At 39.4% G+C, this 25,585-nt stretch overlaps 2 protein-coding genes across 3 annotated transcripts; one reads left to right on the forward strand and one right to left on the reverse strand.

Moving 5' to 3' along the window:
• Positions 1-1,963: 1,963 nt before the first annotated feature.
• On the forward strand, positions 1,964-21,391 carry LOC136441627 (uncharacterized). 2 transcript variants are annotated; one of them, XM_066438022.1, is made up of 16 exons: positions 1,964-2,451; positions 5,452-5,513; positions 5,922-6,023; positions 7,413-7,514; positions 7,883-7,991; positions 9,323-9,391; positions 10,991-11,445; positions 15,699-15,800; positions 16,451-16,578; positions 18,184-18,264; positions 18,676-18,709; positions 18,864-18,934; positions 19,311-19,396; positions 19,673-19,781; positions 19,986-20,061; positions 20,372-21,391. In XM_066438022.1, the coding sequence occupies exons 1-16, from the start codon at positions 2,402-2,404 to the stop codon at positions 20,464-20,466; spliced, it is 1,731 nt and encodes a 576-aa protein (XP_066294119.1). In that variant the 5' UTR covers positions 1,964-2,401; the 3' UTR covers positions 20,467-21,391. The 2 variants fall into 2 exon arrangements, with proteins under 2 accessions (XP_066294119.1, XP_066294120.1); XM_066438023.1 differs by lacking the exon at positions 5,922-6,023 and having other exon boundaries at positions 1,965-2,451.
• Positions 21,392-21,758: 367 nt separating this feature from the next.
• Positions 21,759-24,897, reverse strand: LOC136441628 (NMDA receptor synaptonuclear signaling and neuronal migration factor-like). Its single transcript, XM_066438024.1, has 5 exons — positions 24,764-24,897; positions 23,843-23,928; positions 23,611-23,719; positions 22,880-22,955; positions 21,759-22,459 (listed from the first exon to the last, which is right to left on the reverse strand). The coding sequence occupies exons 1-5, from the start codon at positions 24,851-24,853 to the stop codon at positions 22,284-22,286; spliced, it is 537 nt and encodes a 178-aa protein (XP_066294121.1). The 5' UTR covers positions 24,854-24,897; the 3' UTR covers positions 21,759-22,283.
• Positions 24,898-25,585: the final 688 nt, after the last annotated feature.

Genomic DNA, 25,585 nt, shown 5'->3' on the forward strand with positions numbered 1-25,585 from the left:
GTCTGGGTTAATTTAATGGTTAATGACATGTTATTCGTTTAGGAGGAACTAGTGTTAGTCTGGGTTCATTTTATAGTTAATGACATGTTATTCGTTTAGGAGGAACTAGTGTTAGTCTGGGTTAATTTAATGGTTAATGACATGTTATTCGTTTAGGAGGAACTAGTGTTAGTCTGGGTTCATTTTATAGTTAATGACATGTTATTCGTTTAGGAGGAACTAGTGTTAGTCTGGGTTAATTTAATGGTTAATGACATGTTATTCGTTTAGGAGGAACTAGTGTTAGTCTGGGTTCATTTTATAGTTAATGACATGTTATTCGTTTAGGAGGAACTAGTGTTAGTCTGGGTTAATTTAATGGTTAATGACATGTTATTCGTTTAGGAGGAACTAGTGTTAGTCTGGGTTCATTTTATAGTTAATGACATGTTATTCGTTTAGGAGGAACTAGTGTTAGTCTGGGTTAATTTAATGGTTAATGACATGTTATTCGTTTAGGAGGAACTAGTGTTAGTCTGGGTTCATTTTATAGTTAATGACATGTTATTCGTTTAGGAGGAACTAGTGTTAGTCTGGGTTCATTTAATGGTTAATGACATGTTCTTCATTAAGGCGGTTAACCGTTAGAATATAATATTAATGCTTAAGTTGCCATTTGGCACCCCATTCTCTATTGGTTACAAAGTTAGGCAATAGGGAAGGTTGAATAGGTTAACCTCCTTGAATCACCCAATAAATTCAGCAACTGTAAACTGTCAGACCTCAGTCTGCTATTGACAGCCCTGTATTTCACATTGATGGAGGCCTGGCTAAGACAGTTTACCAAGTTCCTCTTTAAGACACATTTGGATGAGACAAGAATATCCTATGGTGATTTTTTTCCTAATTTTTTTAACCAGGTCTGAGGAAACTAGAAAGACCGCAGATCCACCAGTTGAACCCAGGGGCCCACTAGGGAAATGGATTTCAACAGTCCGCATCGTTAGTTTTGTTTTGGCCACCAAGCAACATGGTTCCCTCTCGCTTTTTCTTTGAACTGTTCAGGTCTTTAATTTTTAGTGGGCGAAACTCTGTACATGTTTATAGTGTATTTATTTCACAAAAAGAGTGCATTTCCTTCAGCTGCCCGTGAACTTGAAGAAGATAATGATTAGGTGATAGTCCGAGTTGTTCATCGATCACGGCATGCTCACGCAGTTACAAAGTTAAGTTTTAAACATGGAATTGGAAGCAAGTTTGGATACCATAAAAGCCCAGTTTTCTCGCGGTCATATTAAGTAGGACGCCCGAGAAAAAGTTCCTTACAGTCCGTGGTAAACGTCCAATTTTACGGTCAGAATAAAGTGCTGGGTCAAACTCTTCGCACGGTAGGTACTCCAAGAGTTTGCTACCTCCCCTGCATGCCTGGTAAAGCCGTAGGCTAAATAATATTTACATGACTTGTATAAACAGACAATCTACTTGAAGGAAACGCCGTACAAGAAAGTGTTAATCACACTTGTCTAGCACATCCGTTATTCGTCTTAGTCATGATAAATGAAATCATTTCCGTTGACGTGGGGAAAAAACGCGGGAGTTCTGTCATCAAACGACAGTGTTGTCCAATCGTTTACTGCTGCCATGGCAACGGCATCTGAGGGTAAAGTAGTCTGCCCCCAGGACATTTGGGGACGGATCGTCACAGTCGCAAGACGGGATTCGGAATCGATTGCCGAGATTTCGGGACTCGAGGCATTTTGTGAAAATACAATTTCTAGGTAGTAGAACAAATTTTTCGGGGCAGTTGTCCATATTAAAAAACAAGGAAAGAAAACTGTCGAAGTATGTCCACAATGCTATGCCCAAAGCTATTAGAAATTAAATTGGGCGGGGAAAATCCGCACCTTCTTCAATTTGGTTCTAATTTAATATAGAGTCTAAGTTTAATTGATACGTCCTTTTTCCACTCCCTTTTTTCGCCCGAAGGCTGGTTTCCTAGTTTACCGATCAAAGATAAAACGGACTGGTTTTCCTTTCGTACAGATAAGCCATGCCACCGAATGCCCGACCCCTACAAATTAAGGATGAGCGGTCCCTTATCAACTCATAATTGTCAGCATTCAGAAAAGTAAATTGGAACCGTAGGGCGTGTAGTATTTGGTGGCTGATTCAGTCAACAGTGGCGCGTCCGCTTATAGTCTGAAGGAACCGTGCGGCGCTACCAGAGGGTTGTCAACTGTAATAAATACATAAAATACGCGTTTAGACAGTTTAACTACAGTTCAATACTTTGGAAACACCACTCGAGAATCGGAACGCTGCGGTTGTTGCGTTACATTGTAGTGGATCAACAAGTGTCCGTTGGACCAAGGACGGATCCATAATCGCCAGGGAAGACGTTGTTTATTTCTTAGACAACACTATGGGGTCGGCTGCGTCTAGAAGAAAGAGGAACGCTGCAGCTAAACTCAGGTGAGTCCGTCACACCAAGGATCCGGAGGTTATATGGTCGAACGTCTCGACAATATATTTTCTTAAGTGTCAACATCGGTGGATAAAAGTTACAAGAAGTTTCTCTGGGACTTAACAGGGACGTCTGGTTGTTATTTTGTTGGCTGTGGAATATGCAAGGACACGGAGTTCTGAAGTTTGCACTCTGAGGCACACATTTTGTAAACAGAAGACGTTCCGTTTTGTACTGGTTGTCTGATGTGTATTGCCATCCACACGCTTCACTGATCGATATTTTGAGAGTTCTTGTCTGTTGGACGACTCCGGTGAATCAAAATACAAAGAAGCCGTTTTTCACGCTGAATCAGTCATACAATTTCAGTTTGTGGTGCATTGAAGTAGTTGTGATCATGAAAAGACCACGGAGGTTGAAAAGATAGACCATACAATATGTTTTTCCCTCTCTGCACTGTCCCAGGATACATTGTCTTATCCCTCTCTCACCCTTTTTATACAATGCATAATTGCTTTGTTTTACCGATTAGATATGGGTGATTGTTCTGTCATACACCATTTAATTTATCTAACATTTTTAGTTGCAAAACTGAAATGGGTCACAAGGGTGTCATAACTGTTACCGAATTACCAGAGTGTCATGATCAATTAAGTAATTGTCTGCAGAACTAGGAAAGTGTGATAGATTGATTTTATACTGTAAATGCAGAAATGTTCGCGGTGGTTTTATGTTCGCGGTTTTCGCTGTGAACTCTTCAGCACAAACTTAAAACCACCTCAAAACTCTTTGCCCACCTATTAATGTAGTGCTATACTATTGTTTCAAAAGTGAACTTATAAAACCTCCGCGAACACTTCACTTTCTCCCTACCGCGAAATAAAAACCATGCATTTACAGTATCTCTGGATGAAAACTTACTATTTCTTTAAAAGCGACAGTTGAAAAAACTCAAATACCATCCTTTCATTGGTAGGTGTTAAAAAGACTTGATTTGTTGATTTTACTGCATGCAGTACACACTTAAAAAAAGAAAGTACTCGGCAAGATTTTTATGGTTCAGTAGCATTTTTAATGACAAGTTTATTGCAAATTCATGCCCGAAGGCTAAATGCAAATAACATACATAAAAGAACAGTGTACAAAATAGGTATAAAAGCTGCTTATCTAAATTATACAAATGTAATTGTCTATAACTAGTGAAGGGTTTGACTTCTCTTTTGTAAGCAATGGAAGACGTAATGTCTCACCTTTTCTATAATGACATGGAAAAGTTTGGCAACACTTTTTTCAGAAATCTTGGCCAGGATTACGGTTTTATTCTGAAAGACAATTTTTCTTAGCCAATCCATTTATATATGCCGTTTGCAAGTCTTCTCACCAAGAAACTTTTACAGACTGTACCAGTCTTAATTCTCTGTGTTGAATAATTTATATAGCCTGTGAAATTGTTTTGAGTCTAAATAAAGCCAATCAATTTTACTTCCCACTGCAACATTATTAGATTATACCCCTGCTTATTAGCACATTTATACTTACCTTGAAGTTACAAATAGCTGACTAGATAAAAGGATATCCCTGAGCCTTAAGTCCTTTGATCCCATGCGCTCACTTTTAGAGGTTCAAATGAAGTAACATGCTATTAGACGGGATATGACAAGATATAGCAAGATGAAACAACTCCTTTGGGAGAAAATCTATTACATTAGGGTTTAGAACACTGTAAGTGTGACATCCTTAAAACTGAGTATGCGATTACTAGAAGTTCTTTCTTTGAAAATTATAAATCCTCTGATCTTGTTTGACCATTTCTCCCTTTTAAGTGGAATAAAATCACAGAAACCTGTCAACCTCCATTTATAATTATCTCCCGGGTTACATAAATCCGCTACTTTGAAAACTATGGGTTTTTAAATAGAGATCTCTTGTGCAGCACCCCAGCCCCCAGGTATATACAGCTATACAGGAGTGCATTATACTGGGGGGACGTTGGGTTGGAGAACTGTTTGGACGTATCTTTTCAGGGTCGCGGAATTATGTACCCAAATGATGTTAGCAGATGTTCCTTTTTTGAAACTTATAAATCTTGTATAACCTGTTTTCCCTTTCGAGTGGAATAAAATCACAGAAATCTGTTCATCCTGCAAAGATATAGCAATTCTATTAATACTTATTCTCCAAGCAGAGCTTTTAATCGGTGGCTACTAGTGGTGATTTTTTAGTTCGCCTCCCTTCACTTCATTCTGTGGCAGAGGTGAAGGGAGGTGGACTTTAAAAAAATCTAGGGCCACTACTTGCCCCCCCCCCCAGTGACCGTAACCTCTGCTTGGACCTTCCCACCCCTGTTAGTCATTAATGGAACAACCCTGGTAGTTGCAGTTATGAAGAAAGCAGGTGTTTATTAAGCACACTATACCCAGTTATTTAGCCTGACCTTTCTTCATCTTTGTTATCATAGCAAATGCCAACAGCACAGTTGGTTATTATGTATAACACAGGCTGTCATGTATGTTTATGGTGGGAACCCTGACCTATAGACCTTTCTGTGTTTGCATGAGAGTCCGTTTTGTCAACACCTGGAGTTACCTGTTCTTGTCACACCTGTGGGAAACCCACCTGTGTTTAGATCACCTGTCTTGTTCCTTAAGCAGCGGTCTACTGTCCATTGTCCCTTTTGAAAGATCTAAAGGGAGATTTTCTCTGGTACATTGAATCTGTCTTATAGTCTACATAAGGCCTAGCAAACATTATGTTGTGTTTTCAGTTTTGCCCAACAAAAAATAAGGGTCTGTAGGTAGGGACTTCTTTTTTTTTAGATTTCCGCCAAAGTGATCCAACAAATTGATAACGTTACAGTTTATCAATGCGAAACTGAAACGCATCAGAATGCCTCCTTGAATCTGTCCTATAGTCTAAAGTCTATAGGGTAAAGCAGTATATGTTTAGCATTAGCATTGTAATAAGTTTATGTAAAACTGAACAACACATTTTCCCTTTTCAACTTCCAGTGCCGTCAATGCAGTGACAACTTACACATCCAAACCACCAGGTAACGAAGAATCAAATCAAGGTGAGACAAAGTGTTTTATTCCAGCCACTCTGGCTGATAGAATCAGTTGCCCTGTTTTAATATCAAACAGTATAAGATAGAAAACATATCTATCACAGCTTGACAATGAAATGAAATGCTTAAGCCAATATAGAACTACAGTAACTGTATCACCTACTGATATTGTTTGTTCGGAAATCTTTGCTTACATTGGATGGCTCAATATTTGAGATAGCTTCTCTTTCCAAAAAGTGCAGAGAACCCTTAATGGCCCAGGCTGTTTGAATAAGAGGAGCAACAAAAAGGAAAAACATCATGTAATACAATATTGCACATATATCATGGGTGAGATAATTGAATCCAAAAACTGGGACAAAAGAGTGATGAACTTGATGGACAAAGCATCTTTTTCTCTCTATTTTGTGTCAGGTAATGACAGCGTCACCTTGCAGCAACAACCAGTACTGCAGCAGAAAGAATCAGAAACTGGTAACAAGGCAGAAAATGGAAATGGTTCTGTCACAACAAATGGTAACGTTGGGTAACATAAATTCGGGATTTTTCCGATAATGGTTGACTGAAATCAATCTAGCAGAACAATAAACCATCCTTTTTTTCTATTATTCTGTCAGTATCATGTACTATCTTTGCACTAATCATATATATGGTAGATTTTGTCTCTAGGCGTGCTGACACCATAATATTTCAACTTGAAACTACCGTCCGCCGCACGCACAATGACGGTGCTGTCAGACAGGGGTGAACATTAATTCGGGAGAGAAGATTCGTCTTGAATATCTTACCGCTAATCACATTTTATACAGCAGCTATTCGTTCCATCCTTGGCTTGAGGAGAGTGCTATGGATATAGACGTGTCCAAGTAAAAAAAATACACGAAAAAACGGCCGCACCGCACACATCAGGCCTTTGCTAACATCCCGTTTGTTGAGTCGGTAGAAAGTCACTCAAAGTCGATCCCCACCGTCATGGCAACGTGTACATTATTCATGGCAAGTTAGCTGGATGCCGTAGCATTGCTGCTATTATGGTTATACTACTATGTCCATGTGTTCCTTGTTGTGTTAGGAGTAAACTTTGAGGAAAATATCGTCTTCAGTCCACTATCACACGCAACATTTAGACAAAAAAGTGTTCCTCACAAACCTTTTGTCGTCTGCTTGACGACATGATTCTGGGTAACAATATGGCGGCGGGAAAATACACGTGCCGTAGGTTCTAGCAACACTTAGAATCCAGTTGCAGGTTAGCAAAAGAGATTGCAATAAGTTGTATTGTAAATAATTGTGTTTAGCAGGCAGGAGATGTGACATTTGTCTTATAAACCAGCGAACAACCGTGCAGTGTGAGTCTCCCACGAAGCCCCCAGACTCTGACAATAAGGGAAGGAGAGTTTTTGACGTCGCCAACTTCTAATGCATGGTTATCGAAGCTTTTCAGACAGTGTTCTGAATGCGTTAGTCTGTCAAGTTTGCATTTCTAGCGGTATTACTGATGTTGCATCTAGCACATATCCCTAAATACCCCGTTTTCGAAAAATCCCGAATTTAAGTACCCCACGAATTTATGTTACCCAACGTTAAGTAGAAAAATAAAATGCTTTCTTACGTTGATGAAGGTTAGACATCCAGGTAGTAAGATATGCCAAAAATAGTTACTGAAGCAACTGGATAAAATTTTGAAACAGTCAGACGTCTTTCGTCAGTGAAATATTTTCTTGATTAACAAAACAATACTTCTTATAAACAGTGAGTTACAAGGGTCAAATATATTGCAATGTATCTGCCAATGATCTTTTCTTTTACCTGTAGAGAATGAACATGACTAAGAGATCAATTCTTGTCAGTAGCCAGGGTCAAAGGAATGCTTGAAATGTTTTGATTGCAAACTTTGTTTCTAAGGTTCAAATGGACATGGCAACAGCGCCACCATGCAACAAGATGCAGTACTGCAGACTGAGAGCCCAGCAGACAGACACCTGCAGAATGGTGCCAACAAGAATGGTTGGTCATCAATTGTTGCACTCACAACTTTGAAATCACTAAAAATTGCTAATGAGGGCTTTAATCATTAGCATCTGGAATGAAAGTATAATACTCCAGGACTGCTACATTTGCTATCCGTCATAAGTTTTTAAAGAATGATTGATAGATACTGGCTTGTCTTATGGTGCAACATTGGGTGGAAAACATATAGAACATGCTATAGTACAAGGTTACAAACTAGCATGCATCCAAGACAGACTAAAATAAACAATACTTGTATGTATATGTGTAATGCAAAGTTTCAAACATTATTTAGCCTTTCAATCCATATTCCATCTTCACTATATGCCTTCGTATCATTTTTTTCTGTCATCATTTTTTCAAAGGCGAGACCATTGCTACAACACATGACGGGTACATCACAGAACAGCCCAAACAAACATACTCAACAACAGAGCTGAAGCAGCTGGTACTAGCGGCAGTTATCATTCAAAGGTAAAACCATAAAAATGCCACATAAAGATTTTTCAGACTTTAGAAAGCTCAAGATACTGTAAATGTACCTAAGTTGGTGGGGGATTAATGTTCACGGTTGTTGTTGTAGCCTCTTCACTGCAAACTTAAAACCACACCAAAGATTTAGCTTGTTCTGTCTTCTATCCAACTACCACCTAGTTTCAACCGCAATCTAAAAAACCACTGTGAACACTTTTTTTTCTACCTTCCGCAAAATTAGATCACTGTGAACTTGAATGCAGTAGTGTGTCCAAAATAATGTACAAACTGTAGTTACAGATAAGCTATTATCACTTGATGTGAAGAAATCGCTTTGTTGAAGCTCACACATTTTCATCATTCTCTCAGTGAGTCTTCATTTATACACCTGTACAACCAGTTTCTATAGACATAGCATAGATATTCCTGATTATATCTAATGATAGTGATTAAGGTCAATTAGGAAAATTACTAGTTTGTAGCTATGGTACAACATAGATTAATAGCTTCATCACTGTAGGAAAAAATGACACCTGCAATTATCACCCTAAGTTGACGAATGATACATTATTGCCCTTAAGTGGAACATTCTATCTTATATTAAAGACAAGGGGTTTTATGACAATAAGATTTTTATGCTGTTGCTATGATTGATTTAAATGTAAAAGCGAATTCAGCATTATTGTCTTGGATTTAGTACTTAAGGCCCTACCTTCCCTAAAGTTGTACAACTTTCTTTGATTATGAAATGGAAAAAAGGCTCCTTGAAATGCCTCCTCTAAATGAGACCAGCCCTACTTATTAGTAAATCTTCAAATTTGGCAATAATTAGACTTTCTCTGGAGATGTATGATGGCATGCCAGGCCAGTCCTTTTACTCTGTGAAACGCAAGGTTCAAAAAGACTCTATCAAATATGTTCGAAGATTTTCAACTGGACCAGTTCTTTCCCCACTACAAGTCATGTCCACACTGCAGGTAAGGTTTGTTGTAGTATAATGTGAGTGTGTCAGTTTGACAGGTGAATTCTACTCCGAGAGTAAACTTTTATGTAACCTATTGTAAGCAAGATGTTCTCTTTCAAATGTCTGAGTGCATTCCTTTGGTTTCAACAAGAAGATTTTGTTCAACAGGTTCATTTAACTAACGTTGCCAGTGTTGAAAGTTTAGGGAACTTAATGTGTGCACTTGTAATTGAAATATGGTACTGCCAAGATGTTCACGAAAAAATTTACACACCTTTTCCCTGTTTGTTAAGCTACTGTACATCAAATTTCATCTTTACCAACGATGTTTAGATTTTGTTTGCTTTTTTTGTTTGTTTATTTGTAGATGGTTCCGTGGCTACCGGACGCGGAAAGACTTAGATACAGAGCAGCGTATGGCTCGGGTCATCCAGAGGTATGTGATTGTGTTGCAACGATACATAACAACCATTATCTATCGTAAACAGGACTTAGAATTCCTAACAAAATGTCCAGGACAACAAATAGAAAAGCAACTATTCCTGTCCTGCAAGTCGCTCCTTGTAAAATACCTTGAGGAAAACATAGTAAGGCATTTGCCTGTAGTGTCACCCTCTTCTCATTCCTGGTACCTCCTCTTATCCCAGCACTCATCAAGCCTTGTTTTGAAACACAGCATGAAGTTCATCTGTGTTACTTAGTAAATTACATTATGAAAAGGTTAAATTTAACATAGCTAACACAAAGTAGACAGGTCCATTTCGAGAACAAGGATGACTGAATCAGTCAAAAATCTGGGCAAGTCCCAATTGTTTTGGTGTTGTTTATGTAAAGTTTAGCCTTTTCATAATTGTTTTGAAACAGTTGACTGGCTGTGCAGTCACGACACACGTTAAGAGTTCCATTGTTGCACAGTTTTAACTCCAACAGACACCACTGTTGTTTTGACTAAAGGCATGGTGAGTTTATAAAACTGAACTTGTGTTGCCTGGAGATCAGGAATCTGCCGGAAGTTGGACCCTCTTTGCCTGTTAAAATCTGTTGACTTGGATCATATTGTCCATGTCCCTGTGCCTCAGTGCTTTCAGTGTAATGTTGTATGGTTGTTCCATAAGTGCTGACATCAGTCTTTGTCTCCCTATACCCTATACACTGTACCTTCTCCACTACTTGCTGGTCTACTTTGGCCCCCATACAACATTAGCATACTCCAAATGAGGTCTGACTGGAGAGAAACTGTTACTTCATCCAGGTTTGGGAAGGTTCTTTTAACTAAACCGAGCACTTAGCTTACATAGCTTTCTGTGCTGAAACTGCTGTGTTTGTGTGGAGCTTTAGCTAGCCATCTACTGATACCCCTCTGTCTTTTTCTACTTACGTCTGTTTGAGATCTTGTGCTCCTAAACTGTAATTGGCTCTCAGGTTTCTGTTCCCCAAGTATAGAACTTTACATTTCCCTACATTAAAGATCCTTAACCAGTCTGTATTCATAGTCACTGCACCATTGTCTTGTTAGTCTCCTTAGTTACTAAGTTTCTTGTCTTTGCATACTGTCTGAAGTCAGCTTCCAGAATCTATTCACCTAATGACCATGGTGCTTGAAATGCTGACTGTCCAATATCTACATTGCACTCCTATAAAGCCACTTCTTGGTGGCTGGACCGATCACTCCCTAAAGAAAAGTTGTGCCCGTTGAGTAGCTATTTATATTTGTGATGTTTCGTCACTTAGTTGCAGTACCTGACCTCACAGCTTGGCTCCAAAATGATGTATGACATAAGCGACTAGTAAGGGCCTAAAAGCTGTGTTTATTTTGCCGTAAAAATGACCATTTTGACACTTTGATAGATTAGACCGGTAACAGTTATAATCATCCCCCTTTCTTTCTTGAATTGCAAGTTTCTTAAAAGACAGTTTGACATAATGGTTATACTAATAGAATAAAGTCTATAATGTTAACTGACTAGTTGACGTCATCACTCTGAACTACATTTATCAAACACACTTTCAGGTGATACTTATACTGTTATTGCAGGAAGTTTAGACGTCGCTGTTTGACTGTAGAGAAGGCGGTCTTACATCAAAGACCGGCTCGGACCACCGCTTCCCCTGTACCCAGCCCAAGGATGAGTCAGAGGTCACCAAGAACAGCAAAGCTGGCTGACCCTGTGGGTGAAAGGTCGCCACTTCTGATCCGAAAATTTGGTCAGGCAAAGCCCAATGACATAGGGACGACCTCTGGCCAGGATGATAATGGTGAAAAAAGTCAGGAGTCAGCTGAGGACTCAACCAACAACACAATGGGTCAGAGGTCAGCAGAGGACTCAACCAATAACACAAAGGGTCTGGGGTCTACAGAAGGTACAACCAGCAATACAACAGGTCAAGGGTTATCTGGTACTGCAGACAGCATGACAGCAGGTCAACAGAAAAGTGGAAGGGTTAAAGGGCAAAGTTCACCAAGTCCAAGAAAGAGTGGCAAGGTCTCAGGTATGGACTGCTCATTAAACCTAATTGATTTTACATTGTACTATTAGTTTTCAGAAGATGCAGGGAATGTATATAGTAGTTACTAAAGCATTTGTCCTGAAAGCATCCCCAAGGTTCTACTTCCAGACAGGGCTTTCTTAAGTTGAGAAGATTATCCAGCACTATGTTCTATCTTTATTCCAATGTCTGTCCTTGGTGCTGAATGCCTTCCAATGGTAGCTAAAGTGTATACTAAGCAAATTTCTACCTCCAGTGAAGGCTATCGAAAAGTTTGTCAAATCGATTAGATATGCCACTTAGATATACACCATGTTTCCATTTTTACTTTGATGTCTGTCCTTGGTGCTGAATACCTTTCAATGGTAGCCAAATTGCATATGAAGTTGTACTTCCAGCCAGAGCTTTGTTAAGTTGATTAGTGATGCCACCGTATCTTTACTCAGATGTCTGCCCTTGGTGCTGAATGCCTTCCACAACAGTCACATGGTTTACCCAAAGGTTGAGCCAAGTCCTGCATGCAGGATGTCCCTGTTTCATTTGCATGAGAACAAAATATGCATATGGGACATTTATAAAGGTGTAACCCCATTTTTGCTATTAATATTTTTTATGAGAATCAAACTCTGACTTCATGTTCCATCCAAAAGAATACAACCCTTAGCAGTACCAAGCAATTAGTATGCAGAACCAAGGATGCTTGGGATCGAACCCCCAGCCTTGTGACTGAGCATAATCAGGGTTTCTTAGCTCGCATTGCATACCGGGTAAGTTGCCTCATGGCGTAACACTCCAGGTTTGTACTGAACAGTACAAGCTGCATATCCAGACAGATTTATTGGATACACTCACACAGAAAAGGACCCCTATTTTTTTCATTAAATGTTCTTTAACATGTTTGAGGTGTGGCTCTCTTCAAACACGGGACCTCCATATACCCTCCTAGCCGAGGGATGTCCCTAGCTGAGGCTAGGTACTCATTTACACCTGAGTCGAGTGAGAACATTGGGGTAAAGTGCCTTTCCCAACACTATAGATTTGGTTTTGTGAATGATGTCATCATACTATAATAGTTAGATGACATCATAGTTAGATGACATCATAGTTAGGATCACATGTTCTCCAGTCGGTCACCATCTCTGACTCCGCCGGTTGTGTGAATAAAGCTCCGAGTTGTACTACGCGTTTGAGTCGCTTACAAGCACCCTTGGCTACTTAGTGGCGCAAGAGCTCAACATCAGGATCTGTCTGGGATTCAAACTCAGTACCATCATGCCAGTCTGCGTGTGACACAGCACAGCACTATGACACCAATGATGAATAAACAGTACAGCTGACCTTTTTGGTGCACAGGTATACAAATGTAAAGTTTCCAGTCACTCATCTGCCCGACAGGTTTAACTGCCTGAGTGAGGGATGAGTGTCTGGGTCATCACAGTCCTGACGCAACTTACTCTAATGTACATATATCTCTACCGCTTTTCTCAAAAGAAATCATATCATCTTTGACACAAACAATTGATGTTAACTTTGTTTCCTGTGTATTATTATGTAATCCATGTTCCTCATATATTGTATCACTCATATAGAATAGAGTAGTATTCAGTCTTAAGTTATGTAGAACTCATTAGCATTGTTATACTATTAGGCAAAGGCATGGATATCAATCTTGATATTTAGTACTGCTCAAGAACATGCCATACATTGTACCTGTTACAACTGTTGTGCGATAAAGTTTGACTTAACAACAGTTCATCCATCTGGTGAGAACATAAAGGTTGTCCATGATGATTCCTAGCCTGACTAAATCATGCTTCTAGCAGGCCCCAGGAAGCTTGATGGCCAACACCTTTAAGTCAGGAGAACTGTCAACACCCTAATCCTGATTTATGCATACTATGTGCTCAATCATTGTCAGACTGAGTAACTGTCTGTTACCATGGTGTTGGAGGCTGTGATGACTAGTTTCCATGGTGACAGAATCCCAAGCTCCCATTGGTCTGATTTCATATTGATGAAGAATCCTGCGCTCCTATTGGTGACTCAAGGACTTTCAAAGGGAATGGTTCTCTTTAGTTAGAGGTGAATGGCTACAAAAATCAGCCCCTGACAGCAATAGATTGTGTAACACAGGCTACATACTTCCCATTACTGCACGTCAGACGTCTAGACTCTCTGTTTTCTATTTCAATGTCCTCTTCATCCTTTGCACATGTACCTACACGTGTAAGACACCCCCTTTGCACTAATATTGATCGATGCCCCTAATTTTTCTCTACTTTGAATAGGTACATTGCAATAACTAAATTGCTATGACATTTCCAAGAGGTATGTAGGTTAATGAACATGAATACATCATTGCTATTAAATGACGTAACATGTACACAATCTTGTGTGCCAACCTGTCTAGATAGACTAATGCCAGCTTACAAAGGTACAAAGTGTATTGAATAGTTTCAATTCTTTATCCTTTACCTGAGTGTACATTATCATTGTGGAGTTTCTTGTTTTAAATCTCTGCAAATGTTGCTGCCATACACATGTGTCTACACGTGTTAGATTCCCCCTTTGCACTCATAGTGATGCCTACTCTCAATGACATTTCAAAGTAGGTCTGTAGGTTAATGAACATAAAACATAATTGCTACACAATTCGTCTAAATAAACAAATTCGAGGCATACAAATGCATAGTTCGACAGTTTCAACTCTCTTGCTATTTCCTGAAAGTTATTGGAGAGTTTCACTTTTTCAATGCAAATGATGCTACCATACGCATGTGGGTTCACCTTATATTTCTTCATTTTACCTAACTTGTGCCTTGTGCCCTATAAACCCAACTGACATTAGAAAAAAAAATTACATCCTATTCTTTTGACCTCAGGCAAGCCAACTAAATGAATGCTATCAATCTGCTTCTTTTGTAGACAAAAGTACTCTTTGACAAGCTTCCTTATTTTGGACTTCCGTCCTGTGACCAAAAAAATGTATCAAACATGTTGTTGAATTTGGTTACAATTTACATGGCCAAAGTCGTAGGTATTTGTCGTTGGTATTTGTGTGCATCAGACCATTAAGTGATGCACTTTGTTTTTCTCTGCCCAGGGGAAAGTAATTAAGTCAATGACATTTAAGAAAGATGAATGAGTTCGTGACACATGAATACCACATCATTAATACTACACAGACTCTGGTACCGACCTGTCTGAATGAACAAATGCCAGACTCGTTCAACAGTTTATATCTGTCCGTGTCATTGCCACTAGTTTTATTGGCAGAGCTGCCGGTTACACACATTCTTAGTGCACGGTGGAAAATGTTAAGTCCCAAAGCCAGGAATGGTTATAGTCTCCGGCCAGCTATAGACAGGTCAAAAACTACCAGACCTAGGACAGCACGCTCAAGGGAGCTTTCTCCAAAGTCTTCCACGCTTGTGGTTCGAGACCAAAGGAGGCATGGTCCGTTGCATCCAAGGCCCAAATCTGCACGTGCACCAAGCCCAAGGCCAGGAGGACGTTCAAAGCAAACAAAGTCAAAGTCAGGACTCTCGAGCGGTCGAAGCTCAGTCCACCTCAGCAGAAGGACTAAGATGTCCCCAGTCAGGAATATCTCCCCTAGATCTCCCAGTCCAGGAGTCGCAAAGGACAGGCAAGCCGTTCCTCCACAATCCCAATCCTCTCTGGGATGTAGAAACCTTCTTCCCTACATCCACACTCCGGAGTGCAGCGTATCATCTCCTCTTCCAGACACCGAATCTCTCACTGCGCTCAGCCTGGGAGACAGCCAGGCCAAGGAACAAATTGTGTCAGTGGTACAAATTGAGAGTCAGTTAATTACGGAGAAGTCAGGACAGATCACTGCAGATGATGCACAGTGTTTACACCTTGAGAACTCCGTACAGAGCTCTATGTCTCCCCGACAATCCAGTGCCTACTGTTACTGTTGTAGCAATGGAGGTAAAAAAATCCATGAACCTTGTGTCCATGTCTGTCTAAGAAACGGCTTACATAAAGTATGTTTTTGTGCCAATACCTATGCTGTGGAGTCCACTCTGACCAGGACATAAATTTAACGGAACTTGTCCCTGTTGTCAGTTGCATCATATCATATCTCTGTTCATGATTGCAAGTTTATACTGTCACTTTTTGGATTCTTGGTAAGTTAATAGGTTTCTCTAGTCCCTAAATATTGAAAAAGAGATGACTTCTTCTTAACAGCACAAGTGTCTAAGATTTTGGATGTTGTTTATTGTCCTCAGATTCTCTGGTCAGTCTGCAACATCGTAAAGAGAAGAGAGAACATCGTGAGCAGCCCTGGACAGAGGACACTCCGGAGCCTGTCGACCTACAGTGGAAGATAGGTTAGAACATCATCTTATCCTTAAGTCTTTTTCATGGATTTAATTCACATATTTAGGCTACTTGTGACCCCAAAAGGTCCAGCTGAGTATATCCAAAATTTCAGAGCAAAATTAGATATTTTGGCCTTTGAATTATGCTTTGATTATCTCCGAAAACTTGTGTTGTATCACTGGGGACACCGCAAAAAGGCTATTTCTAAGTCCTATCCAAAGAGCGTGACTCGTGGACATTACTTAAAACTACTAGGTTATTCTGGAGCTGGTCCAAGGAATTCCAGCCAGTCAGCTGTAAGATGACATCAGTACTGACGTCAAAGTCATACACAGACTACAATGACGTAAAAACGAGGCCAAACAATTTCGTATCACGATCATTCTCAAATGACAAAACCGGTAGCACCATTTCTCTATCAAGTTGGATGAAATGTTAATCTTTTCAGTAAAAGTAAAGGTACAGCAATCATTCTCAATTGAGGTGAAGCATGTTGCTTTTTCAAGTAGCTACATGTAGTAGTAGTTAGTATAGTGCAATGCGGCTTTGCTACGGCTTGTGTTTTTAGCCAAGCACACCGGGTCAGGGCCCCTACTCTTCTCGATATGTGCGTTGATAAACTCAAAGCTAACTTGCTCCGTTTGCATATGCTGTGTAGGAGATGAGCTGCAGCTGAACATTGATGGCTTCCAGGATGACATTGTAAGTCTGCGATGGAAGGGAGAACAGCTGGAGGAGAAGGCAGCTCTGACAGCACACGGGTTCCTCACTCCTCCCAGAGTTGTGGTAAGCACCAAATTCTCTTACTGAAATGTTATAAATATTAGGCACTTTTTAGACCACATTTTCCTTTAAAATGATCTTACACTTAATAGTTGTACACGTCATGTTCCCTCCCCAAGCTGTTTCTAAAATCATTGTAACAGATGCTTTTCAGTGGGAACAACTACATAATTTCTGAGATAGTGATTTTGAAATTGCAGCAGGAACTATTTCTGCAGTTATTTCTCTCGCCCATTTTTTTTCTAAAACTGCCCATTTCTAACAAAAATGTTGCATTTCTTGCCTCCATTGTTTGTAAACTTGCCCTTTTGAATCTGTACATGATTTTTTTTAGATGCTGTCAGGCGTTGCATGTAGTGAACTTTCATTATCATCACCTGTCCTGAGTGAACTTTACCTGCACAATAAAATCCTGCATGCATGAATTCTCAATGCCGACAGAGGCAGCCACATACTAGTCTTATTTATCGCTACCCTGGGACGCTGTTCTGACATTAACCTACGTGCTATTGACCTCGCAAACGTAACAAATATTTCCTAACTGTCAGAATTGTGACATTTCTTTTCTTCACAATGTATTATGTAATACAATCATCTATGACTTTATTCTTCATCGTGTCTGTTGAGAGAGGCAAACAATTTGTCTTGGTTGTTACAAAAACCTTTGCAAAAGAAAACTGTCACAAACATTTTTAATTTTTTGTTTTATCTGAGTGAGTCAAGGATTCTTGGAAAGGCTCAATAACACAAATTAAAGACAACTTGCTCTTAGATTTTGGAAAATTTATGACAATCTTTTTTTTTGACAAGACAAAATCTTTCCTTTCTGGTTTTCTTAAACATGCAATAGAGTAAGAAAGTTCTAAGATACACAGGATATGCAATTTCTATTCTGTGAAACAAACATTTGAAAGCAGAAAGTGATAGAAAGCAGATGCGGAACACAGACAAGTCATTTGACTGACAATAAATTCAGATAAATGGTAAACAATAGACATATTAGTCATGCCTTACCAACCCTGAGCCTCATAGTATGTCATGTTAATTATGAATGAGCAAATGAGTGGATGAACTTTTACATTCCATTCATGCCAAAGAAAATGTGGAACATGGTTCAAGAAGATGAATGAAATGTCAATGGAAAGCGACCTGCAGGCCGATTTAAGCTCATGAATAAAGAAAGCTTAAAACAGAGAAACACATTGTTGAAAAAGGTTTACAATCACTGAAATCATAGTGTACATAGATATGACCCTGTATTTCTCTAGCTGAAAGGTTGCTGCATTGATGTCAAACATAGAAGTGTGTGTAGTGTTTAGTGTTAGCGACCCTACCTCTGGACCTAGAGGTTGGGAGTTTGAATCCTGCTGTTGTCAGTCACCTGTTGTGCATGCTACTGGTAAGGGTTGCAGTATAATGTTAATCAGTGGTTCACTGTACTGGCACTTGTCTCCCAAGTACATTATGAGCCTGTATATACTGAACATTGTAACATTACACAGTGGCCAGGGTCTGTGTTGTTTTCTATTATGACCAGCTGAAGATTAGCTCTTCAGTAAGCTTCAAGATCACTTTTCACTCCGACTCCCTTGCACATTCTTCCCACAGCTGATATCCTCCACCGTACCAAAGTCCAAGTTCCTGCCCCTGACTGTGAAGGAAGATCCTTCTGTCCTGGTGGTCCCATATGTAAGTACAATGTAATGTTACCATGCTCATCACTAATTATTGGATTTTATTTTCCAACACAGTAACAGTACTCGAGATTATTGAAGATTTTTTTGTATTTTGCTAGTGAAAATCTTACTGGCAAGGAGTTTTGAAAAACATGTTATGTTACATCAGGAAAGCAAGCTAGTATTCTGCTCTGACCTGCATTTATCATGTAAGAACCATAGGTGTCAATGAACTTGAAAGAAAAGTCAGTTGAGTGTTCTTATATGAGCAAATAGCTTTTTCTGTGGCCTTTCTCTTATAGGCATGATTTCATTTTCCTTCATCATGGTATCATGACTTAAACTATCACACATACTGCTACATATATCATTCACATGAAACACTTAATGAAACATCACTTGTAACTATTTGTGTCAACTGCAGGACCACCAGAATGACAGCTTTGAAAAGATACTGGGTAAGATTACAACTCTTTGCTCAACAAAATTTTTGTCCTAGTTCTTGAATCCAACTGGTGCAATTTGAAGATACAGTTGAGTAACTGTTGCTTAATTGTTCTAGCTCTACGACACACTCTTTATTACCTACTTCAACACCATTGTCATTTGCAGGTGATGTTCAGAGCAAGCTGACCAGCTATTGTCCGGGCTGCAAGGCTAAATCATTACTGATGTACATGCAGGTAAGTCATGAAATTACAAATTGGCTGATATCATAACATTCACAACAAATACATTAGGGTTATCAAATCAAAAGAAATAATCATGTTAAGTTTAGGTAACGTGTACTACATGTATGTGTTATGTTAATGTTTGTTATTTCGTGACTCCAGGGAGACTAGTAAGAGTGGTATGTAAAACTGGAGATCAAATAAATCACACAAACCAATACAAAGGCTAGATTGTCCTCAAAGCAACCAACATGCTTGAGTCTGCCACTTGAGACTTTGTTGAGTCTGCCACACTGGACAAGTTTTGTTGTGTCTCCACTATATTCAGCACTGTATCAGCTGTTAGCTTTGCTTTGTATAATATCATGAAATTATTTTTGTTCTCTAGGGAGGTCCGGCTCATCTGTACCTGAAGAAAAACAAGGTGACGACAGTCGCCAAACTGAAGAAAGGTGGCCATGGGGACATGGTTTGGTAAGGATAGGAATAAAACTTGCAAATTGCAAACTAAGGAACTTGTATGAACTTGTTGATAAGATAACCTATAGTAATTACAATTCCCTATACAGTTATTTCTTACATTGGACTGTTCAAAATGAATTACTGCGTCCTTCAAATGTGCCCATATAGATGCTTGAATTTGAATACAAGGACACTAGGTGCATTGCATTTGTGAGATCTTGAAAGATCTTCATACCTTAGTTTTGCTTAAAAGTGAATGTAATATTCTCTTCTGTTTCTACCTCACAGTTTCTGGAAGGCACTAGGGAACATGATGAGTAAGCTGGAGCCTGACACCACAGTCATTCACATCATGGGCTGTAATGTCATGGGATATCCTAAATATGTGGGCATTGATGTAAGTATTGTCTGCACTAGACTTGGACTATACCCATGCACGGATGGCCTTTGTCAACAATGCATTCAATTTTGTATCTGACAGTATGCTTTGTTTTGCTAAAGATTTAAGTGAGTAACTGTTCCCACACTTGTATGAGATGGACTTGCCTTTACTTTTTCTGATTTTGAAAGTATTGAAGACCTCCTTCTTTCCCTCCCCCAGTTGTTCGAGTGCTTACAGGAGTTGATGAAACCGTCTATTGTTAGATTCGAGGCTCCGCTAGAGATGTCAATCGAGGGTAAATATGCTATTTGTTATGAAAGGAAGCATTCTTAAACGTACACAGAAATGGATAAGATGACAGAAGTACCATTTGACTTTTTGTCTTTAAAGTTGTTAATCGTAAGGTATTTTAAGCAGAGATGAAATTAAAACAAAGTGGGATTTTTTTATGAATGCCTTGTGCCCAGTCAGAACGAATAATTTCCTTTATAATATGTGAGATAAGTCATGTACATGAATATGTTATAAATTACAGGCATTGAGCATGCATCTTCTTACCACTTTCTCATGATGTTGTATATTTTCCATCTTTTTTTTCAACACAGGTAATGCTGTCATCGACAGTTACTTTGACACCAACAAGTACAAGCTGTGGAAGTCTCAGAGATACTCCAACCTGGACAGGGTGTTTGGACTCTGATCTTCAACTGTTGCAACATCTTTATTAACCTTAGCTTGAAAGTTCATCTGTGTTGGTAGAAGTCATTCTGGAACAAGTTTGAACTCCAACACAAAAATTGGACTTACTCAAATTTTCGAATGTACAGCCCCTGTCTTTGATAAAGACTGGAGCTGTAATGTTCCAGTTGAAAATTTGGATAAGTCCAATTCTTTTGTTGGAAATTACAGTTCAAACTTCTTCCAGAATCTTTATAACCTGTCACACTTTCAAGATAGTCATCGGGCCTTGTCATTATCATCGCTTGCATGATACTCATGTTGTTAGGTAGCAGGATAGAAAACTAAACTCTGAAAATACATGCAGTTTAAGTTTCACAGAAGTTCAGGAAAAGTCAAGAAAACATGAAGTAATGTATCCAATGAAAGAAGACATACATTTTTCAGATTGTGATATTGTTGATACTTTTACATGGTCACATAAAGAGGTTTCTGTATAGATCTATAGATTTTGTCAACAAAGTTTGAATTTTCCAAATATTTTCACATCTTCTGTATATGCTGGTGTGCAAAAGAAATCTGTCTATGATATGTGATCAAAACTGTAATATTGGCCTTAAGCCTTTTATATTTTGCATGTGTCAGAGGGGGAGTCAGGATTTTGGCCTAACCCATCCCCTTTTCTTTTTCATCCTTTCCCCCTAAATACAAGACTGCTTTTAAACTGCTCTATATCTGCTTGTTCAATATTTGTATGTCATAGAACTGTTTTTAGAATGTCTGTTATAATGTTCTGTCTTGCATATGTATTTTTCCTTTTCTCTAGAACAGCCTTCAGCTGTGACACAGATTTGTATATCAAACTGCTTTACTTGTTGTGCATACATATAGAAAAGATTCTTGTCTCTATTCTATTTAAGTATGAATAAAAGCATAAAATGAACAAATCGTTTGGGGTCTTTTCATTTCAAACATTCAAACAGTATGTATCAGCCACTTGATGTTTTTTAGAATGATAGATGGACATAGAAAGATTTTCTACCAGCAAGATGTTAACGTTAACAGCAACCTTCCTTGTGTCTGTGTCTCCATGTGATTTGAAAAGCCATGATTTTGTTATAGACAAGTACAGTCAAAACTGCCCGTGGACACTACTCTGGATTGATAAAATCTAGTCTTCGGTGGTCACTATAGACAGGATTCTTAATGCTTGAATCAATGGGAAAAAATTATCTTAGGGAACACCAAACAGTAGTCATGTTGGACAGGTGGTTCTTTCAAAAAAATTATATAGAGGTCACTCACACAGGTTTGACTGTATATTATTATTAGTCATAGCTATGAAGTAAAAGCACACAACATTAATTTTATGATACACATAGTCACCATTACCTTCTCTGTACTCCTATAAGGGGTTTAGTGATGTAAGTTTATAGAGTAAAACAAAAGTATGTATGGAAGTGCCAATAGTGTAATATCTCCTGTCTTGGCTGAAAGCATTGCGTGTATCACAGTGAATGTCATCCATAAAAATCATGTGTGTACGGTGTTAACCTTTAAGTATATAGGGGCAGCAATGAAGGGTGACAACGCTGAATGACGTGGTGAACTTTATCTGATATCAAATGTATACAAATCTGTCATTTATGGATGGATTCATAGGCGATGCTTGTCAAATATTATGATTTGTTTTCTTCAACGATATCTAAGTAAAGGAAAGACAGATACATGTATTATTACAAGATATGAACTATTTTAAGATTCAAGATTTGATAATTAAATCAACAACAACAACAAGATTGGATTGAGCAGACAAATTCAAATCAAATCAGTTGTCTCTTATACGTGAGAACAAGACATTTCACTTGGATGGGAGTTTTCCTGCTTCATTTCAACTTGAGAAAATCTCGATGTTGAAGGTCGAGGTCCGAACACTCTGTCTAGGTTGGAGTATTTGTGGGTCTTCCACAACTTGTACCTGTTGGCGTCAAAGTAACTCTCGATGACTGCGTAACCTGAAGACGACGGGAAAAAAGGGTAAGAAACGAAGTTGAGGGAAGAGACGATAAATGCTTTTACACACAAACGTTGGCATTCCTGAATATGTTAACAAATTTCGTGTGTACGCAAAGTTACGCATGATGTTGTGGTGTCGTTGTTGTTCACCTTGTAGTGCTTAGTGACGCATAGATCAGTAGGTTTCTTTGTTGTATCTGTAGTACTAGTAGGGTATATTTTTACAGAGAGAGGTTGCTTAGCCCTTCCCCTTCAACATGCTCCTCCCTTTCGAAAGACGTGTGCAGTCCCCAACCAAAGTGCCCTTCATAGGAGTTGAACCTGGGACTCCCAGATACCAACTATATTTTGAACCAGGAGCGAAGCTGCTACCAGTTGAGCTACAGCTAGGGACATCCCGCAAAGTTACACACACGCACCCGTAATGGACAGCTCCAGTGGAGCCTCGAACCTGACGACAGAAGGCTTCATCAGTTCCTGTAAGTACTCGAACAGCTGGGGAGAGAAGCGGAACAACATCTAAGACAGCTCAGACAACCATCAAACTAAAACAAAACACTTTCAAGTCAGAACTATAATCATCTTTTCTTTTTTGGACTGAAGTCTCGTTATTTTCATATCAACGTCAACATACAGCGTCATGTCAAGATCCGTTCGGTACACAACAGATAAGTAAGTTGTATCACAAGCAAGTCACGTATAAACAGCAATATAAATCGCCTTTTTTGTATAACAGAATCATGCGCATATTGACGACATCTAAACGTCTAAACACAGCTATTTTTTCGTACTTTGTCTATAATCATTATGACAATTGGAAGGGACAAGCCATATGCTCTGATGCCCCCATGTTCTGACGCCCTTTCGTTCTTAAGGGTTCCTAACCGAAGAGTTACGTAAGGTAAGGTGATGTCGAAACATGGGGACTGTCGGAACATAGAGGTGCAACCCTATACGAAACATATTAAATCCAACCTTTGGTAACTAATATATAGTATAACACATTTACAAAATGTGCAAAGGTACGACATCCAAGTGAAACTATCGGAAAAGCCCATATAAGACTTGTGCAGACAATACTTTGACCTGGCCGAATTTACGCCGAATGACGGTTATACCGGCTATATAGATACAGATACAGAATACTTACATCAATGCCCACATATTTAGGATATCCCATGACATTACAGCCCATGATGTGTATGACTGTGGTGTCAGGCTCCAGCTTACTCATCAGACCGCCTAACGTCTTCCAGAACCTACATGAAGAAAATGTGCAATTTTGACAATTAATTCATCGCTCATGAATGCAAGGTTCATAGATAAATAAACGAAAGATGACTTCGTTTGCCCTGATCTGCTAGTTTTTTATCTGTCCTTACCAGACCATGTCCTCAGCACCTTCTTTCTTCAGTTTGGCGACTGTCGTCACCTTGTTTTTCTTCAGGTACAGATGAGCCGGACCTCCCTGAAGAAGAGAAGACTCGGTTAGGTGACAGGTGCCTACTGCTATATAATGAGTTTGATATCACCCATCTTAGACAATCTGGTCATTGTGGTAGAGCTTACTTTGTCTGTATAAGTCAGCAGTTAGGCCACATAGATTTGATTTCATAGATGACATCCTTTGGACACCACAAAACTGATGCGACGCACATAACAAACAATAAATATTATTGTTCTTTCAGTAGGTAGGTTGTGCCTAGAAATCAGCCTATCAAGCGGCTCCCCCGGCGATCAAGGCTATATTGCACCGTAAAGAGATCCACACACATTGCAGCATGTTGAAAGGAAAATTGGATCTATTGGTGGACAATCCAACACAAATGCTGTTGCTGATATTAAACGTCTTCTTGTTTCACAAAATACGAAAGAAATTTGAAAGTAATAGGCCTTTAGATTGTGACAAATACTGGACATTTAAACTCCACCACTGCCATTGGCAAAATGCATCGAAACATATCATTTATGACCCAATATCCCATCATTTTGTTTGCAAAATATCTTCATCATTCTTGATTTTAAAAGGCTGCTGTTGTGAAAGCAAAGTCATACAAATCCAAACTCCTTTGCGAGCCTTTAACGATTTCCCCATTCCCGAAAATTCAGCAATTTGATGGTCGCCTTTGCCACTTTTCCAGCCGTGGCCGGGAATGGTACTGCAGGTTGGGCTCTACGTTGTTTTGTTTTGTTTTTGCAGGTGGTGTAACATAAGGGCAAAAGTCGCGCGTGTCATCCATAAAATGAAGTCAGCGTGGCCTTAGTGTTCACCATTAGCCATAATTATTCCATAACTGTCTCACCTTGATGTACAAAAGCACAGATTTAGCCTTGCATCCTGGACAGTAGCTGGTCAACTTGCTCTGAACATCACCTGTGAATGACAGGGACATTGGATAAGCAAGAAATCGAAGGTCTCATACCTCCGTAAGTTTTTTATATTAAGAGTTTTTTTTATTCATTAAAGTGAAAGCTAATTCTGTCTATGCAGTCTATTGCCTATGCAAATCTTGACACGGGCCAAGCAAACTTTCCCATCTTGCCAATCTCCAGTTTCAAAGAACTACAGTACAGTTACAAACAAAGAACAAACAAAAACACGCACAGACCGAAAACAATACCGGGATTTTCACGTAGGTATGAAAAACAAGTGTAGATTATACCATGATGTTTGTTTGTATTGCATACCCAGTAAACCACCTCATAGCGCAACACACCAGGTTTTAACTGAACAGTACAAGCTGCATATGCATATCCATATCCGGTCAGATACATTTGATCCACTCACACTGGGAAGGACACCTACTCTTTTCCGGATAAGCGTGGTGGGTTCTTTTACGTGCTTGAGCTGTGGCTCTCCTCGAACACGGGACACCCATTGATGATCTCCATGACAATACAGAAAAGCGCCATAGATCAAACTTGAAAAAAAAAAACGATTTGTCGATTTCGCTTGCTGGCGCATGGCCGGCCACGTGAGGCACGATGCTGAGATGACAGCAACCCATGGCAACCAGACAGATCAAGGCGCGGCCCGTTCTTCACCTTCTTGAAGACGTCCTTCACTTACCTTAAAGAAACTGAGTGAAGAGGACGCTGGGCAGTCCGGACTAGATACCGAAGAC

Source organism: Branchiostoma lanceolatum, chromosome 9 (assembly GCF_035083965.1).
Source record: "Branchiostoma lanceolatum isolate klBraLanc5 chromosome 9, klBraLanc5.hap2, whole genome shotgun sequence".
In the NCBI taxonomy this organism is placed as follows: Eukaryota; Metazoa; Chordata; class Leptocardii; order Amphioxiformes; family Branchiostomatidae; genus Branchiostoma; species Branchiostoma lanceolatum.

What these genes read in the sequence shown, in the direction of transcription:
- LOC136441627 (XM_066438022.1), top strand. Translation starts at nt 2,402, where the DNA reads ATGGGGTCGGCTGCGTCTAGAAGAAAGAGGAACGCTGCAGCTAAACTC. An exon ending in GCGGCAGTTATCATTCAAAG is followed by an intron (nt 7,992 to 9,322) that starts GTAAAACCATAA and finishes GTTTATTTGTAG; the next exon opens with ATGGTTCCGTGGCTACCGGA. An exon ending in TCACTCCTCCCAGAGTTGTG is followed by an intron (nt 16,579 to 18,183) that starts GTAAGCACCAAA and finishes TTCTTCCCACAG; the next exon opens with CTGATATCCTCCACCGTACC.
- LOC136441628 (XM_066438024.1), bottom strand. Translation starts at nt 24,853, where the DNA reads ATGTCCCTGTCATTCACAGGTGATGTTCAGAGCAAGTTGACCAGCTAC. An exon ending in GGTGCTGAGGACATGGTCTG is followed by an intron (nt 23,720 to 23,842) that starts GTAAGGACAGAT and finishes TTCTTCATGTAG; the next exon opens with GTTCTGGAAGACGTTAGGCG. An exon ending in CTAAATATGTGGGCATTGAT is followed by an intron (nt 22,956 to 23,610) that starts GTAAGTATTCTG and finishes TTCTCTCCCCAG; the next exon opens with CTGTTCGAGTACTTACAGGA.